The sequence below is a fragment of the Mauremys mutica genome, chromosome 15 (genome assembly GCF_020497125.1).
Source record: "Mauremys mutica isolate MM-2020 ecotype Southern chromosome 15, ASM2049712v1, whole genome shotgun sequence".
Taxonomy (NCBI): Eukaryota; Metazoa; Chordata; order Testudines; family Geoemydidae; genus Mauremys; species Mauremys mutica.
The window spans coordinates 38,226,027-38,242,607 of record NC_059086.1 but is presented as its reverse complement, the minus strand read 5'-3'; the positions used below and the strand labels follow the sequence as shown (position 1 = coordinate 38,242,607).

Genomic DNA, 16,581 nt, shown 5'->3' with positions numbered 1-16,581 from the left:
TATCGGTTGTCATGGTGTGTGCATCTGTGTGTATCAGCTGTCACATTGTGCGTTCAGTTGTGCATCACTGTGTGTATCAGCTGTCATGGTATGTGTGCGACTGTGTAGCTCTCTGTGTGTATCGGCTGTTATGGTGTGTGTCTGATGCTGTGTCTCTGGGTGTGGGCCAGGTGGTGTGTGCAGTTGTCTGTCAGTGTGTCTGTGTGTGTGACTGTGCATCTGTTTGTGCAATTGTCTACCTGTGTATCAGTTGAGGTGTGTGTGGGGGGGGATTGTGCACTTCTGTGTCTGCCAGTTGTCAGGGTGAGGCGGTGCCTGTGCCTCTGTGTATCAGTTGTCCTGGTGTGTGTGTCTGGCCAGCTCTGTGTTGTGGTGTGTGTACCCCCTACAGCCCCCCCCCTTACAGCCAATCTGCGCGTCACATCGGGCCCCGCCCCCTCCGTTCCCCCCAGCGCCCCAAGGGTTAACCCCTGGAGCAGGCGAACTGGAAGGACAACACACGCTGTGTGTGTGTGAGAGCTACACCCGGCCTGCCTGTGCTGGGGGGGCTACACCCGGCCTGTGGCAAGGTGTCTCTGTTTGTGCATCGGGAGCCGATTTGCCCATGGCCAATAACCAGCCAGCGACTGTCCGACTGTACAACCCCCCCGCACACCCTCCCTCCCTCCTCCGCCTGTTGGCAGCGGGGAGGGTGTGAAACAGGCGCAGGGGAGGTGTAGCCTGGGCAGTTTCAGCAGAAAAAGAGCTGGGATGGATCCGGGAACCGGCTGGATGGATTAAACCGGGGAGGGGGGGCTGGGGGGGAAGCCTGGGGTCCCCCCCTTGCACCCCTGGATTGGGGCCACACACACACACACACAGCGGTTGTGCATCCACCGATCCAGGAAGCAGAACAGCACATTCCAGAGAGGAAAGGTAAGAGGGACCCCCCTGGAAAATAGGTTGTAGGGGGACTGGCTGGCTCAGGGGGGTGGGGAATGGGGCCCAGGGTCTGTCCCCTCTGGGGGGCACTGGCTCCCATCCGGCCCCAGGGCGGGGGACTGGTTGCTCAGGGGTGTGCGTGTGGACTGGGATAAACTCCCCCCTGGCAGTCAGGGCCGGGCGCTGGGGGGCACCGTGGGGTGGGGAGCAGGGCCGGAGGGCAGGTGGGTGCTGTACTGGGGGGGCCGGGGGGATTGGCAGAATGTGTTCCTGAGCCCCCGTGCGGCTGCTCCGCCCCAGAGGTGGCTGCATCTCAGCTTCCCTGTGGGGTGACTCTGGTCCGGTGAGGGGGCCGTTGGGGTGGCTGATCTGAGGGTAACTTCAGCTGGAAACAGGGGCAGGGGGGAAATCGATGCTGAGTTGCTAGTGGGCTAAAGGGGGCAGAGGGAGGGACTGGGAGCCCGGACTCCTGGGTTCTCTCCCCTGCTCCTGGAGGGGAGTGGGGTCTGGTGGTTAGAGCAGAGGGAGCTGGGAGCCAGGACTCCTGGGTTCTCTCCTCAGCTCTGGGAGGGGAGTGGGGGCTGGTGGTTAGAGCAGGGTGGACTGGGAGCCAGGACTCCTGGGTTCTCTCCCCAGCTCTGGGAGGGGAGTGGGGTCTGGTGGTTAGAGCAGAGGGAGCTGGGAGCCAGGACTCCTGGGTTCTCTCCTCAGCTCTGGGAGGGGAGTGTGGTCTGGTGGTTAGTGCCGGGGGGCTGGGAGCCAGGACTCCTGGGTTCCTGGGGGTAGGGATTAGCAGTGCTTTGGCCTGGCGGCATGGCAGAGTGACCTACTCTGTGGCGCAGGGAGAGGTTGCCGCTGAATCTCCCTGGCCCAGGACCTGTCCTACCTCAGTGGGGCAGGCAGGGGGCATTTTAACCCTTGCAGTGCCAAAGAGGAAAGAGCCGCGCCCCCCCCATCAATGTGCACAGGCCAGAGGGGGGGGCTGGAGGGACCCAGGCCCTGACTCAGGGATTGTCTCCCTAATCAGCTTTGGAGTCAGCTGATTGCGCCGGCAACCGCCGACTCGTTAATCCCAATTTTAATGAGAGTCAGGAAAATGGACTGAGGGGCCCCTCCCTGCACTGAGCCGGGGAGAGAACCCAGGAGTCCAGGCTCCCAGACCCCTGCTCTAAGCACTAGACCCCACTCCCCTCCCAGAGCTGGGAAGGAACCCAGGAGTCCAGGCTCCCAGACCCCTGCTCTAACCACTAGACCCCACTCCTCTCCCAGAGCCGGGGAGAGAACCCAGGAGTCCTGGCTGCCTTCCGATAGATGAATCATTCCTGGGCTGGTTATGCCGGGACTCTGGAATGTAGGAGGCCCGTCCGACTGGTGCCACCGGTGTCCTTGTGCCTTTGAGAGAGGAGGGAAAGTACACGGTGTCATGAGCTGGCGGAGTGTGTTGCAACTAACTCTGGGGCGGGGCAACTGGGGAACCGCTGCACGGGGACGGTTTAGCCACCTCTGGGATGCAGCCACCTCTGGGATGGGGCATCTGGGGAAAGGCCACACACAACACCACACCCGGCGCTGAGATGCAGCCACCTCTGGGGTGGGGTGACTGGAGAACAGCCGCACATAACACTGCACAGGGACGGCTCGCCCGGCGCTGAGATGCAGCCACCTCTGGGGTGGGATGACGGGGGAACAGCCGCACATAACGCCGCACGGGGACGGCTCACCCGGTGCTGAGATGCAGCCACCTCTGGGGTGGGATGACGGGGGAACAGCTGCTGAAAGGGAAGCACATCGCTGCGGGCGGGGGTTCCGGTTTCTGGGCGCCAGCGTTCCAAACAGTTTCCTTGAGCAGGAAACCCTGGTGAGTCCAGGGGCGAATTTCACACAGATCCTTTCCGGCTTTTCTGGCAGCGAACCCTGTCAGCACATCTCTGCTGGCGGGGGACGGGGCTGGCCCTCTGCTATGGGGCGGCCGCGTGGTTCAGCCCCCGGCTGGGGGACCAGGTAGGAGCACAATCAGGGGATACCAGCAGGGGGCACTCTCTCCTGGCAGTCAGGGCTGGGCACGGGGGGGGGGGGGGCTGTGGGGCCGGGGGGGCGGTGGGGTGAATTCAGTGGGGCTGTGCGGAGCCTCAGGGGGAGTTGTGGGGCAGGTTCAGTGGGGCTGCACTGTGGGGTGGGGCTGTGCTGTGGGGCACCCCCAGGGGGCGCCGTGGGGTGGCCTCCTCCCCCCTCGCTCTGTACCTGCCTGGGCCTGCAGCCAGGAATGTGTGGAATCCCCCCCCCCAGCCCTATGCCATGGGGGCGGGGGGCAGCGCAAACAGGCCCTGCCACCCCCCCAGCCACCGGGCCGAGGGGTCCCCAAATACGTCAGGGGGGAGCCCCTCAGTCCAGGGCCGCTTAACCCCGGCAGCACCTGCGGTTCCTGCTGGATGCCTGGGTTCTCCGGAGATTGTCTGTCGGGGTGTTAGTGTGTGCTACCCTGCTTGTGTGTGTGTTGTGTTGGGGTGTCGCTGTGTCATTGTCTCAGAGTGTGTTTCCTTGTGTGGGTGTTATTGGGTGGGTGTGTTGTGTGTTGGAGTGTTAGCGTGTGTGTTCCCTTGTGTAAGTGTTAGTGTGTGTGTGTGTGTGCGGCGTCGGTGAGTTAGTGTGTTTTGTTGTGTGGGTGTTATTGGGTGTGTGTGTTGTGCTGTATCATTTTGTGTGTGAGACTGGTGTGTTAGAGCATGCATTATCTTGTGTGGTGTTACTGTCTGTGTGTTTTGTGTTGTGTTGTTGTGTTAGCGTGTGTTGATGTGCTAGTATGTTATAGTGTTACCTGGTGTGTGTTGCTCTGGGTATGTGTTGTTGCAGTGTGTGTTACTCTGTGTATTTGCCTGGTGTGTACATCTGTTACCGTGTGCGTGTCTGTGTTGTGTGTATGTGAGTGTGTATCTGTGTGAGAGAGGGAGAGATCAGTCTGTGTGTGCATCCGTGTGTGTTGTGTCTCACTCTGCATGTGGAGATCTGTGTGTGTGTCGCGGATGGTGTGTAGATCCCTGGGTGCGTGTCCCAGTTTGTGTGTCTCAGGTGCTATGTCCTGGTGCACGTGTCCCAGGCTGCGTGTGTCCCGGGTGGTATGTACCTGGGGGTGTTTGTACCTGGGGGTGTGTGTCCCGGGTGGTGTGTACCTGGGTGGGTGTGTCCCTGGGTGTGCATATCCAGGAGTGGCAGGTGTCACCCTGGTTCTTACTGTCCCAGGCGGTACCTGTCTGTGTGTCCCGCGCGGGCAGCCTGTCCCTGGTTGGGTGTGTCCCGAGTGGTGTGTGCCTGGATGTGCGTGTCTGGGAGCGACAGGCATGTCCCTGGCTGGGTGTGTCCTGGGTGGTACCTGGCTGTGTGTCCCGGATGGTGTGTACCTGTGTCTGTGTGTGTCCTGGGCGGTGTGTATCTGTGTATGTGTGTCCCTGGCTGTGCATGTCCCGGGCGGTACCTGGCTGTGTGTACCTGGATGTGCGTGTCCTGGGCGGTGTGTCCCTGTGTCTGTCTGTCCCGTGCGGTACCTGGGTGTGTGTCCCGGGCAGGTGCCGTGTCCCTGGTTGTGCCTGTCCCAAGTGGTATGTACCTGGCTGTGTGTGTCCTGGGCAGCCTGTACCTGGCTGCATGTCCGGAGCGGTACCTGGCTGTGTGTCCCCCTGCCTGTGCCTGTCCCAGACGGGACCTGGCTGTGTGTGTGTGTCCCTGGCGGTGTGTATCTGGGTCTGTGTGTCCCGGGCCGCGCGGTACCTGGCGGCCTGTACCTGGTTGTGTGTACCTATGTCTGTGTGTCCCGGGCAGTGTGTACCTGTGTGTGTGTGTGACCCGGGCGGTGTGTACCGGTATGTGTATGTCCTGGGCAGTGTGTACCTGTGTGTGTGTGTGTGTGTGTCCCAGCAGTGTGTACCTGGATCTGTGTGTCCCGGGCAGTGTGTACCTGGGTCTGTGTGTCCCAGGCTGTGTGTACCTGTGTCTGTGTGTGACCCGGGCGGTGTGTACCTGTGTGTGTGTGTGTCCCGGGCGGTGTGTATCTGTGCGTGTGTGTCCTTGGTTGTGCCTGTCCCAGGCGGGACCTGGCTGTGTGTACCTGGGTGTGTGTGTCCCAGGCTGTGTGTACCTGTGTGTGTGTGTGTGTGTCCCGGGCGGTGTGTACCTGGGTCTGTGTGTCCCTGCCTGTGCGTGTCCCGGGCGGTACCTGGCTGCGTGTCCGGGGCGGGACCTGGCGGCGGGTGAGTCCGGCCCGGCCCCGGCGCGCCAGGGGTTAAAGGCGCGGCCCCGCCCCCGCTCGCCGCCGTGGCCCCGGATCGCGGCACTTCGCTCCAGCCTCCCGCGGGTCGGTCTCGCGTGGGGCGAGGAGGGGTCTCGCCGCGCCCCCCAGGTGAGTCCTGCCCCCAGCCGCTGTGCGGGGGGGGGGAACAGACCCCCCCCAAGACCCTGAGAAGGGGGGGAGGGAACAGCCCCCCCGGGGGTCAGAGCTCCTGGAACAAAGTTAGCGTGTTGGGGGGCGGGGCTGCTCTCAGGTGCCCCGGGGTCACTCCGGAGTCACTCCGGATTGCAACGGGGCCGGGGCCGGCTGCTGAGCTCCGCTGCCCAGCACCAAACCCCCCCGCCCCAAAAAAAGAAACTATAAAACAGTGTCCCCCTCATCTGAGAGCCCGGACTCCTGGGTTCTCTCCCCGGCTCGGGGAGGGGAGTGGGGGCTAGTGATTAGAGCGGGGGGGGGGCTGGGAGCCGGGACTCCTGGGTTCTCTCCCCAGCTCTGGGAGGGGAGCGGGGGCTGGTGGTTAGAGCAGGGGGGGCTGGGAGCCGGGACTCCTGGGTTCTCTCCCCGGCTCTGGGAGGTGAGGGGGGGCTGGTGGTTAGAGCAGGGGGGTGGGAGCCGGGACTCCTGGGTTCTGTCCCCAGCTCTGGGAGGGGAGTTGGGGCTGGTGGTTAGAGCAGGGGGGGGCTGGGAGCCGGGACTCCTGGGTTCTCTCCCCGGCTCTGGGAGGGGAGTGGGGGCTGGTGATTAGAGCAGGGGGGGGCTGGGAGCCGGGACTCCTGGGTTCTCTCCCCAGCTCTGGGAGGGGAGTGGGGGCTGGGAGCCGGGACTCCTGGGTTCTCTCCCCGGCTCTGGGAGGGGAGAGGGGGCTAGTGGTTAGAGCGGGGGGGCGGGGCTGGGAGCCAGGACTCCTGGGTTCTCTCCCCGGCTCTGGGAGGTGAGGGGGGGCTGGTGGTTAGAGCGGGGGGGAGGGGGCTGGGAGCCGGGACTCCTGGGTTCTCTAGGAGGGGGTGGGGCCGGAAGCTCCCCGGGACAGCGCTGAAGGTATTCGCAGGAAATTGCTGCTGTGAAGATCCCAGGAGGGACCTGTCGGGTCCTGCCCCGGGCCGAGCTGGGGCTGGGAATCAGACGCGCCCCAGGGGCCAGACGCTGTGACGTGCCGGTGTGGGGTGTCGCAAGGACTTCCGGTGCCCCCCCAGCCCTGCCGGTGCCCCTCACCCCCCCCCAGCCCTGCCGGTGCCCCTCACTCCTGACCCGCAGCCCCCCCAAGCCCAGCCTAGGGGCTGTGAACAAGAAACATTCATGGATCAGGAATTCGCTGCTGTCGATTGAGGATCCTTAGCAAGTCGCCAGGACCCCTCCCCCTCCCGGACACCGGGGTCCCTTTCCGAATCCCACCCTCCCCCGTCCCTGGGCTGGAGCCTGGCAGGCAGTTCTGGGAGGCGCGGATCCCATTTCTCCTCCCGAGGTCGCTGTGCTGGACTTTGGGGGTATGGATCCGGACGCCTGGGTCCCTGGCCCACCTCTGGGGGGCTGGGGCTGGTGTCAGTCTTGCCCCCAGCCCTTTGGCGCACCCTGCAGGAACCATCCCAGACGCCTGGTTCCCCCTGGTCCCTTTGTGGGGGATGGGGGACATTGGAGAGTCCTGGGTGATGGGGGCGGGGCAGAGGTTATATGGCCTGTTCCCTTTGGGTGGGGAGTGGGGGCTGGTGGTTAGAGCAGGCAGGGGCTGGGAGCCAGGACTCCTGGGTTCGCTCCCTGGCTCTGGGAGGGGAGGGGGGTCTGGAGGGTTGGGAGCCAGGACTCCTGGGTTCGCTCCCTGGCTCTGGGAGTGGAGGGGGGTCTGGTGGGTTGGGAGCCAGGATTCCTGGGTTCGCTCCCTCGACCTGGCCAGAGACCACCTGGATGTTTGTCGGTGGAATTTCTCTCCTTTCCTTCCAGGTCAGAGCCCTGAGATCCCCATCACATCACACCGCCAGGGACTAGTTGGGGGAGGCGGGAATGTAGGGGGCACTGGCCCCAGGGCAGGGACTGGCTGGTCCCAGGGAGAACATAACATAAGAACGGCCAGACCGGGTCAGACCAAAGGTCCATCCAGCCCAGTATCTGTCTGCCGACGGTGGCCAATGCCAGGTGCCCCAGAGGGAGTGAACCTAACAGGTGGTGATCAAGTGATCTCTCTCCTGCCATCCATCTCCACCCCCTGACAAACAGGGGCCAGGGACCCCATTCTTACCCAGCCTGGCTACTAGCCATTTATGGACTTAGCCACCATGAATTTATCCAGTCCCCTTTTAAACAGTGTTCTAGTCCCGGCCTTCACAACCTCCTCAGGCAGGGAGTTCCACAGGCTGACTGTGCGCTGCGTGAAGAAGAACTTCCTTTGATTTGTTTTAAACCTGCTGCCTGTTAATTTCATTGGGTGACCCCTAGTTCTTGTATTATGGGAATAAGTAAATAACTTTTCCTTATCCCCTTAGTCTCCTCTTTTCCAAGCTGAAGAGTCCCAGCCTCTTGAATCTTTCCTCGTATGGGACCCTCTCCAAACCCCTAATCATTTTAGTTGCTGTTCTCTGAACCTTTTCTAGTGCTAGAATATCTTTTTTGAGGTGAGGAGACCACATCTGTACACAGTATTCGAGATGTGGGCGTCCCATGGATTTATATAAGGGCAATAATATATTCTCAGTCTTATTCTCTATCCCCTTTTTAATGATTCCTAGGGGGGTTGGATGGGGCCGGGGGGGTGCTGGATGGGGGGAGGTGACCTGGGTCCCCCTCACCCCGTCTCTCTCTCTCTTCCCCCACAGACATTGGGGTCGGGGGCTCATGGCTCTTAGCCCGGCCTGACCCCGCCCCCCGGGCCCCAGCATGGAGGTCAAAGGGCAGCTCATCACCTCCTCCAGCTACAGCTCTGCAGGTAATGGCCCCGCCCCCATGGACCCTGGCCCCGCCCCCAAGAACCCCTCCTGCCCTGCCCCTTGCCTGACCCCCCCACCCTGACTCCGCCCCCTTGCCTGACCCCACCCTGACTCCGCCCCCTTGCCTGACCCCACCCTGACTCCGCCCCTTGCCTGACCCCACCCCCACAGATCTCCCCAGCCTGCCCATGCCCCCCACCCAATATCCGCTTCCCGGCTGTGACCCCCAGATCCTCCTGTCTCTCCCCCACCACCAACTCTGACCCCTCCCCATCTCCCCCCACCCCACTAATCCCTCCCCCCTCAGCTCTGACCCCCGTCTCCTCTCCCCCCCTCCCGCGCAGATGCCCTGGGGTGGGAACCCGGCGCCCGGCTGCGGCTGCAGGAGCTGCTGGAACGGCAGCGGGGCCTGCGGGAGGCGCTGGGCCTGCGGGTGGCCGAGTTGCGCCGGCTGTGTCTGCAGGAGGCCGTGAGTATCCGGGATCCCGCCCCCCCCATGCAGTGCCTTGGTAGCTGCATAGCTATAGTAGGCTGTTATCCTTCTCCGCCTCTCCCCTGCTCCCTCCTTCAGCGCCAAGGGGGATTTGAACTGGGACTATCCCCTCTAGATCGGAGGGAGCCGTGCCGCGAGCTGCCCAGGCAGAGTAGGCTCTTCTCCTGCTCCGTCCCGTCAGCGGTAGTAGGTTGTTATCCTTGGTCTCCAGCCCTCCCCAGGATTTGAACCCACAACCTGGAGCGGCTCCTCGATCTAATGGTGCGGCTACATTCGCTGGGTAGCTCTAGTAGGTTGTTCTCCATTCCCCCATCAGCGGCAGTAGGTTGTCATCCTCATCTCCAGCTTCAGTGCGATTCGAACCCACAACCTGTATCTAATGGTGCAGCTCCATTAGCCTCACACCTGTAGTAGGCTATTATCCTTCTCCATCCCCTCCCCTCCCATCCCCTCCAGCAGTAGTAGGTTGTTATCTTCCGCCATTAGCTGCGTTGTGACAGTAGGCTGTTCCCCTAATGCTTGTGCCCCTGCCTGCCCCCAGGAGCTGACAGGGAAGCTGCCCCCCGAGTACCCACTGGAGCCGGGGGAGAGACCCCACCTCGTCCGGAGAAGAGCAGTGCCCGCCCACCGGGGACCTGGAGCCGAGGTGAGGAGGGGACTGGGGGGGGCAGGAAGGAGGGGGTGGGACTGTGGGGAAGGGGCTGTGGGTGAATCTGGGGGGCTGCACGGTCTCTAACCCCTCTGTCTCCCCAGGCACTGGCATGGGAGCTGTGCCAGGAGCTGGGGGGATTGGGGGAGGGGGGAGCCAGGGGGGGCGCTGTGTCTGGGGGGGGTGAGCTGGGGGGGGACACAGTCTCTCATCCCCCCACCCCCCCAGGCGCTGGCGTGGGAGCTGTGCCGGGAGCTAGGTGGATGGGGGGGTGCGGTGGGAGCCAGGGGGGGCTGTGGCTGGGCCTGGGGGGGACACAGTCTCTCACCCCCCCCAGGCGCTGGCGTGGGAGCTGTGCCGGGAGCTGGGTGGATTGGGGGGGGCGGTGGGAGCCTGGGGGGGGACACACAGTCTCTCACCTCCCCCCACCCCCCCAGGCGCTGGCGTGGGAGCTGTGCCGGGAGCTGGGTGGATTGGGGGGTGTGGTGGGAGCCTGGGGGGGGACACACAGTCTCTCACCTTCCCCCACCCCCCCAGGCGCTGGCGTGGGAGCTGTGCCGGGAGCTGGGTGGATTGGGGGGTGTGGTGGGAGCCTGGGGGGGGACACACAGTCTCTCACCTTCCCCCACCCCCCCAGGCGCTGGCGTGGGAGCTGTGCCGGGAGCTGGCCGTGCAGCGGCAGGTGGTGGAGGCCGCTCGGCGCCTGGCCCTGGCCCCGGAGCTGACGGAGCAGCAGCGGCGCCGGCGCCGGCAGGTCCAGGCCGAGGCGGCCCAGCGGCTGCGGGAGCTGGAGGGGCAGCTGGGGGAGACGCGGGCCCGGCTGGGGGCGCCCCGGGGAGCACACGGTGAGTTCCTGTCCCCGACCCCCCAAATCCCTCAGTCACCCCCCGGCTACTCACTGTCCCCTGCTGCATTTGTGACCCCCAGCATCCAGAGATTTTCAGAAGAGGGGAGTGTTCCAGCCCCCCCACATGTCTGCTACTGGAGTTGGGGGGGTGTCGCAGACTTGGGGGGGCTGGTACCGGGGGGGAGGTTTATAGGGGACTGACCCATCTCCCTTTCCATTCCCCACCCTCTCAAGATGAGGCGTTCACCTCCGAGAACAGCTCCCTCTCCGAAGCGGCCAGTCACGAGAACGGTGAGTGTGTCAGGACACCTGGGTTCTCTCCCCGGCTAGTGATTAGAGTGGGGGGGGGGCTGGGAGCCAGGACTCCTGGGTTCTCTCCCTGGCTCTGGGAGGGGAGTGGGGTATAGTGGTCAGAGCAGGGGGGCTGGGAGCCAGGACTCCTGGGTTCTCTCCCTGGCTCTGGGAGGGGAGTGGGGTATAGTGGTTAGAGCAGGGGGGCTGGGAGCCAGGACTCCTGGGTTCTCTCCCTGGCTCTGGGAGGGGAGTGGGGTCTGGTGGTTAGAGCAGGGGGGCTGGGAGCCAGGACTCCTGGGTTCTCTCCCTGGCTCTGGGAGGGGAGTGGGGTCTAGTGGTTAGAGCAGGGGGGGCAGGACTGGTGGGGTGCAGGTGGGGGGGATACGGTGCAGGCAGGTTGGGGAGCAGGACTCCTGGGTTCCATCCCTCACGTTCTCTCCCCAGATGACCCCCACGGTTTCCATCCGCCCAAGGGGGGCCCTTCGTCCCCCCGCAGCCGGGATCACCTCCGCGCCGTGTCCGGCAGCCCCGACCGCCGGCCCGGCTGGCGAGGGCCCCCCATGGAGCTGGGCGGGGGGGCCGCCAGCCGCCGCAGCTCGCTAGCCAGCCCTACCAGGTGGGTACAGGCCGGTGCCCCTCCCCCCACCTGCTCCTCTCGCCCCAGTCTCCCCTGCTGCCTCCCACCCCCCCATTTCCTCCCCCGGCCAGTGGGGCTGCCCCCCATCCGGCTGGGCCCAGCTGGTCTCAGGTTCTGGTTGCTCCCCTCAGCCCGAATCGGACCCTGCCCCGGAGCGTCTCCAGCTTTGAGGGCCGGAGCGTCCCAGCGACCCCGGTTCTGACCCGGAACATCTGCAGCGGGAGCCAGAACTTCAGGTACCGGAGCAGAGCGCCCCCTGGAGACCCCCCGCCCCATGGTACCTCCCAGCCCCGCCCGGGGAGAGCGCCCCCTAGAGACCCCCCGCCCCATGGTACCTCCCAGCCCCGCCCAGGGAGAGCGCCCCCTATAGACCCCCCCGCCCCATGGTACCTCCCAGCCCCGCCCGGGGAGAGCGCCCCCTAGAGACCCCCCCGCCCCGTGGTACCTCCCAGCCCCGCCCGGGGAGAGCGCCCCCACGAGACCCCCCGCCCCATGGTAACTCCCGGCCCCGCCCGGGGAGAGCGCCCCCTAGAGACCCCCCCGCCCCATGGTACCTCCCGGCCCTGCCCGGGGAGAGCGCCCCCTAGAGACCCCCCGCCCCATGGTACCTCCCGGCCCCGCCCGGGGAGAGCGCCCCTTAGAGCACCCCCGCCCCATGGTACCTCCCGGCCCCGCCCGGGGAGAGCGCCCCCTAGAGACCCCCCGCCCCATGGTACCTCCCGGCCCTGCCCGGGGAGAGCGCCCCCTAGAGACCCCCCGCCCCATGGTACCTCCCAGCCCCGCCCGGGGAGAGCGCCCCCTAGAGACCCCCCGCCCCATGGTACCTCCCGGCCCCGCCCGGGGAGAGCACCCCCTAGAGACCCCCCGCCCCATGGTGCCTCCCGGCCCCGCCCGGGGAGAGCGCCCCCTAGAGACCCCCCGCCCCATGGTACCTCCCGGCCCCGCCCTGGGAGAGCGCCCCCTAGAGACCCCCCGCCCCATGGTACCTCCCGGCCCCGCCCGGGGAGACCGCCCCCTAGAGACCCCCCGTTCCGTGGCACCTCCCGGCCCCGCCTGGGGAGACCACCCCCTAGAGACCCCCCCGCCCCGTGGTACCTCCCAGCCCCGCCCGGGGAGAGCGCCCCCTAGAGACCCCCCGCCCCATGGTACCGCCTGGCCCCACCCGGGGAGAGCGCCCCCTAGAGACCCCCCGCCCCATGGCACCTCCCGGCCCCGCCCGGGGAGAGCGCCCCCTAGAGACCCCCCCGCCCCGTGGCGCCTCCCGGCCCCGCCCGGGGAGAGCGCCCCCTAGAGACCCCCCGCCCTGTGGCACCTCCCGGCCCCGCCCGGGGAGAGCGCCCCCTAGAGACCCCCCCTGCCCCGTGGCGCCTCCCGGCCCCGCCCGGGGAGAGCGCCCCCTAGAGACCCCCCCTGCCCCGTGGCGCCTCCCGGCCCCGCCCGGGGAGAGCGCCCCCTAGAGACCCCCCCGGCCCCGTGGCGCCTCCCGGCCCCGCCCGGGGAGAGCGCCCCCTAGAGACCCCCCCTGCCCCGTGGCGCCTCCCGGCCCCGCCCGGGGAGAGCGCCCCCTAGAGCCCCCCCGCCCCGTGGCGCCTCCCGGCCCCGCCCGGGGAGAGCGCCCCCTAGAGACCCCCCGCCTCATGGTACCTCCCGGCCCCGCCCGGGGAGAGCGTCCCCTAGAGACCCCCCGCCCCATGGTACCTCCCGGCCCCGCCCGGGGAGAGCGCCCCCTAGAGACCCCCCGCCCCATGGTACCTCCCGGCCCCGCCCGGGGAGAGCGCCCCTTAGAGACCCCCCGCCCCGTGGCACCTCCCGGCCCGGCCGGGGACAGACCCCCCCAGAGACGCCCCCCCGCCCCGTGGCACCTCCCGGCCCCGCCCGGGGAGAGCGCCCCCTAGAGACCCCCCGCCCCATGGCACCTCCCGGCCCCGCCCGGGGAGAGCGCCCCCTAGAGACCCCCCGCCCCATGGGACCTCCCGGCCCCGCCCGGGGAGAGCGCCCCCTAGAGGCCCCCCGCCCCGTGGCGCCTCCCGGCCCCGCCCGGGGAGAGCGCCCCCTAGAGACCCCCCCTGCCCCATGGCACCTGGCCCTGCCTGCCAGGGGAGAGCACCCCCTAGAGACCCCCCCTGCCCCATGGCACCTGGCCCTGCCTGCCAGGGGAGAGCGCCCCCTGCCCAGCCCCCCACCTGACCCCCACAGCTCAGCGTCCCCCATTGCGTCTCCGCTTCACCCCTCGGTCTCCCCCCCGAGGGCAGCGCGTGGGTCCCGTCCCGCTTAGCGGGAGTTGGGCAGGGTCTGGCTAGGTGGGGGCATGAGTGACGTTGGGTTTTGGGGCTGGGGGGTGAATTGGGGGGGGGCTCTGTGGTTCACGTTGGGGGCAGGGGCACTGAATGTGGGGTGCCTGCTATTCCCCACCCTTCACTAACCCCCCTTTTCTTTCTGCCTCCCCCCCAGGCCGGACGCCCCCCCAGCCGCCCGCCAGTGGTCGGGGAGCCAGGACTCCCAGCTTGGCCCCCCCAGCCGGGACCCCAGCGCCGAGCGGGCCCCCCCCGCCTTCGCCGCCCGCACCCGCCGCAGCAACAGCTCGGAGGCCCTGATCGAGCGGGGGGCTCCCCCCGAAGACCCCCCCTTCCGCGGCCCGCCCCGGCCCCCCTACGCCGAGATCCTGCTGGACTATTACCTGGAGCGCCAGGGCTGGCCGGCGGGCGACCACCTCTCGCGCCGCGACGCCCCTCCGCCGCCCGGCTGGGGATACCCCGAGAGCCCCCTGCCGCGCCGGGCGGGACGTGCCAAGTCCTGCGGGCCCCCTCCCCAGAGCCAGCCGCCCCCGGCCCCCCAGCGCCCGCCCCGGGCCGTCCACAAAGCCTTGGCCCTGGAGGGGCTCCGGAACTGGTACCTGCGTAACGCCGGGGGGGGCCCGCCCCCACCCCGGGACAGGAGAGGGGGGCCCCCCCGCGGCTGGCCCGAACCCCACCCCCGGCCGGAGACGGGGGGCTACCTGCCACATTCGCTGAGCTACGCTGGGCAGCCGCTGCAGGGCAGGTATGGGGGCCGGGGGGGCTGGCAGCCCTGAGTTAAGGTTGGGGGGCCTAGGGGACCGAACCCCCCCTTGGAATCACCCCCCCATTGCTCCCCCGCAGCAGGGGTACACCCCCCAGTTGTTTGGGGGGGCGGGAGGCTCATGCGTCTCTTGCTAGGACGTCGGGAAAGGACCCAGGCGTCCGGGAGTGGGGGTGTGTGTTGGCGGGGGGATTTAAGGTGACGGGACCCAGACATCCGGCTCTGCTGCTGGGTTGTGGGGGGGACGGGGACCCAGGCGTTGGTGGGGAAGGGAGCAAGGGACCCAGGCATCCGGGGAAGGGAGCAAGGGACCCAGGTGTCCGGGGAAGGGTGACTCTCTCTGCTATGACTTAACCCTTCCCATCCCTTCCTCTGGCTAATCTCTCTTCTCTCTTTCTCTCTCCCCACCCTCGTCTCTCCCCCCACATCTGTCTCTTCTACCACCCCCGCCCCCCCATCCGTCTGTCTGTCTGTCTGTCGGTCTCTCTGCCTCCGTCCGGCAGACCCTTCGCAGACCTCCTCTACCCGGACGGGCCCAGCGCCCCCTCCCCCGGCCTGGGGCCCCCCCTGGATGTGGAGAGACACCCCCCAGGGACGCTGGTCTGACCTCCCGGGGCGGGGACGGCCAGGGGTTAACCTCACATGCTGGGGGGACGCTCCCCTGCTGGACAGGGGTGTGTGGGGCGCCAGGCGGATTGGAGGGGGGGAGATGCACCCGTTTACCCCCCCCCCCACTAGGGCGTTGTGGGGCACGGATTCCCCCCTATGGGAACCTCAACCTGCCCCCGCCCACATTCAGATATGGGGGGCAGGTCCTGGCTGGGGAATCAGCCACCTACTGAACCCCCACCGGCACTAACTGGCCCCCCCAAAAACCCTCCCCCTTCTTAAAGTCTGGACAGACGGCCCCCCCTGCCCTATCAGCTCCCTGACCCCCCCCCAATATTCCCTCCCCTGCACCCCCCCATCACCACATCCCCCTCCCCCCATCCAGTGAGCCTCTCCTACAACACCCCCCCCCCCAATCTGGCTCATTTAGGAAACGAACTCAAACTCGACATTCCAGCCCTGGCCGGCGGCCAGTGGATTTTCCTTTCAAAGTTGCACACGAAACAAGAACGTCACTTTTTATTTTTTCCTTTTCCTACTGGATTTTATTTCGGGGGAAGTGGGGTGGGGGGACGGGGACTCTACCCCCCCCCCAGGTCCCGTCCCCCCTGCGTGCACACCCACCTCCCCCGGGCCACATGTTAGTAGCGACAGGCACCAACATGCGACAGGCTCTGAGCCTCGACTTTGTCCCGTTCCCAGCGTGTGGATTGTAGCGGGAATTTCTATGGCGAATGTCAAATGGGTCACGGTGCAGAACGGGGTTTGTATAATACAGAGCGCAAAGGCGAGGCTATGGCGTGGTGGCTTGGCTGGGGGCATGGGAGGGGGCGCGCGCCGGCGGGAGCGGAGCCTGGGCTATCGGGGGCGAGGGGGGCAGAAGGGCACTTCTGAACCTTACGGTTGGGGAGAAATGTCCCAAAATGTGACGCCTGCCTGGGTCTGCAGAGAGCCTGAGCTGATCACTTGCAGAGGTGTGAACTGCCCTGGGGGGAACTGATCTCTGCCTGGGTCTGCAGAGAGCCCGAGCCGATTGCTCACAGAGCTGTGAACCGATCCCTGCCTGGGTCTGCAGAAAGCCTGAGCCGATCGCTTGCAGAGGTGTGAACCAATCCCTGGCTGGCTCTGCAGAGAGCCCGAGCCAATCACTTGCAGAGGTATGAACTGTCCTTAGGCCAGGTCTGCACTACAGACCTAAATCAGTATAACTGTGTGTCACTCAGGAGTGTGAAAAATCCACACACCCCCGAGCAACATAGTTACCCCGACCTAACCGCCCATGTAGACAGTGCTAGGTTGGTGGGAGAACTTCTCCCGTCGCCACAGCTACTGTTGCTCGGGAAGGTGGATTAACTATGGGTGAGCGCTCGCCGCTTAGAGGGTCTTCATGGAGGTGCTACAGCTGTGCCGCAGCAGCATTTGAATGTAAACGTGCCCTCAGTGTAACCGACGCTGCCCGAGTCGGCAGAAAGCCTGAACGGGTCGCTCGCAGAGGTGTGAACAGTTCTGAGTGTGACTGACACGGCAAGGGCGTGAGTCACTCGCTGCCTCCAAAGGGGGCATTAAATGCCCCCCTCCCAGCAGGGCATACAGCGTGTGTCAGGAGGGAGGCTGGCCCTGCCCCTCTCCAAAACCAGCAAATTACCTGGGGATCCCACTACTGACACCATTGCCTCGGGCAGTGCCCTGCTGGGATTTTTTTTTTCTGGTTTTCATTTCATTTTGGAGCGGGGATGTCCCAGATTTTCAGAAGGGACCACTCTGACCTCGCGTATAACGCAGCAGCCTTTCTCCTCGTCCCCTGGCTCTACACTGAGCTCTGCTAAAAACCTCTGGGGGAAATCATGAGGCAAGGAGTTCCCCAGATTCACGTAAAAAGC

General features: G+C 66.2%; 1 protein-coding gene across 3 annotated transcripts; it reads left to right on the top strand.

Annotated features, from left to right (window-relative positions):
* The first annotated feature begins 480 nt into the window (after positions 1 to 480).
* On the top strand, positions 481 to 15,492 carry LOC123349842 (coiled-coil domain-containing protein 120-like). Of its 3 annotated transcripts, none has more exons than XM_044988074.1 (10): positions 481 to 915; positions 8,005 to 8,114; positions 8,460 to 8,584; positions 9,150 to 9,254; positions 9,895 to 10,102; positions 10,339 to 10,395; positions 10,843 to 11,014; positions 11,167 to 11,271; positions 13,487 to 14,074; positions 14,596 to 15,492. In XM_044988074.1, exons 2-10 carry the CDS (start codon positions 8,066 to 8,068, stop codon positions 14,696 to 14,698), a joined length of 1,512 nt encoding a protein of 503 aa, XP_044844009.1. In that variant the 5' UTR covers positions 481 to 915; positions 8,005 to 8,065; the 3' UTR covers positions 14,699 to 15,492. The 3 variants fall into 3 exon arrangements, with proteins under 3 accessions (XP_044844009.1, XP_044844011.1, XP_044844010.1); XM_044988076.1 differs by lacking the exon at positions 481 to 915 and adding an exon at positions 2,780 to 2,922; XM_044988075.1 differs by lacking the exon at positions 481 to 915 and adding an exon at positions 5,287 to 5,311.
* The last annotated feature ends 1,089 nt before the right edge of the window (positions 15,493 to 16,581 follow it).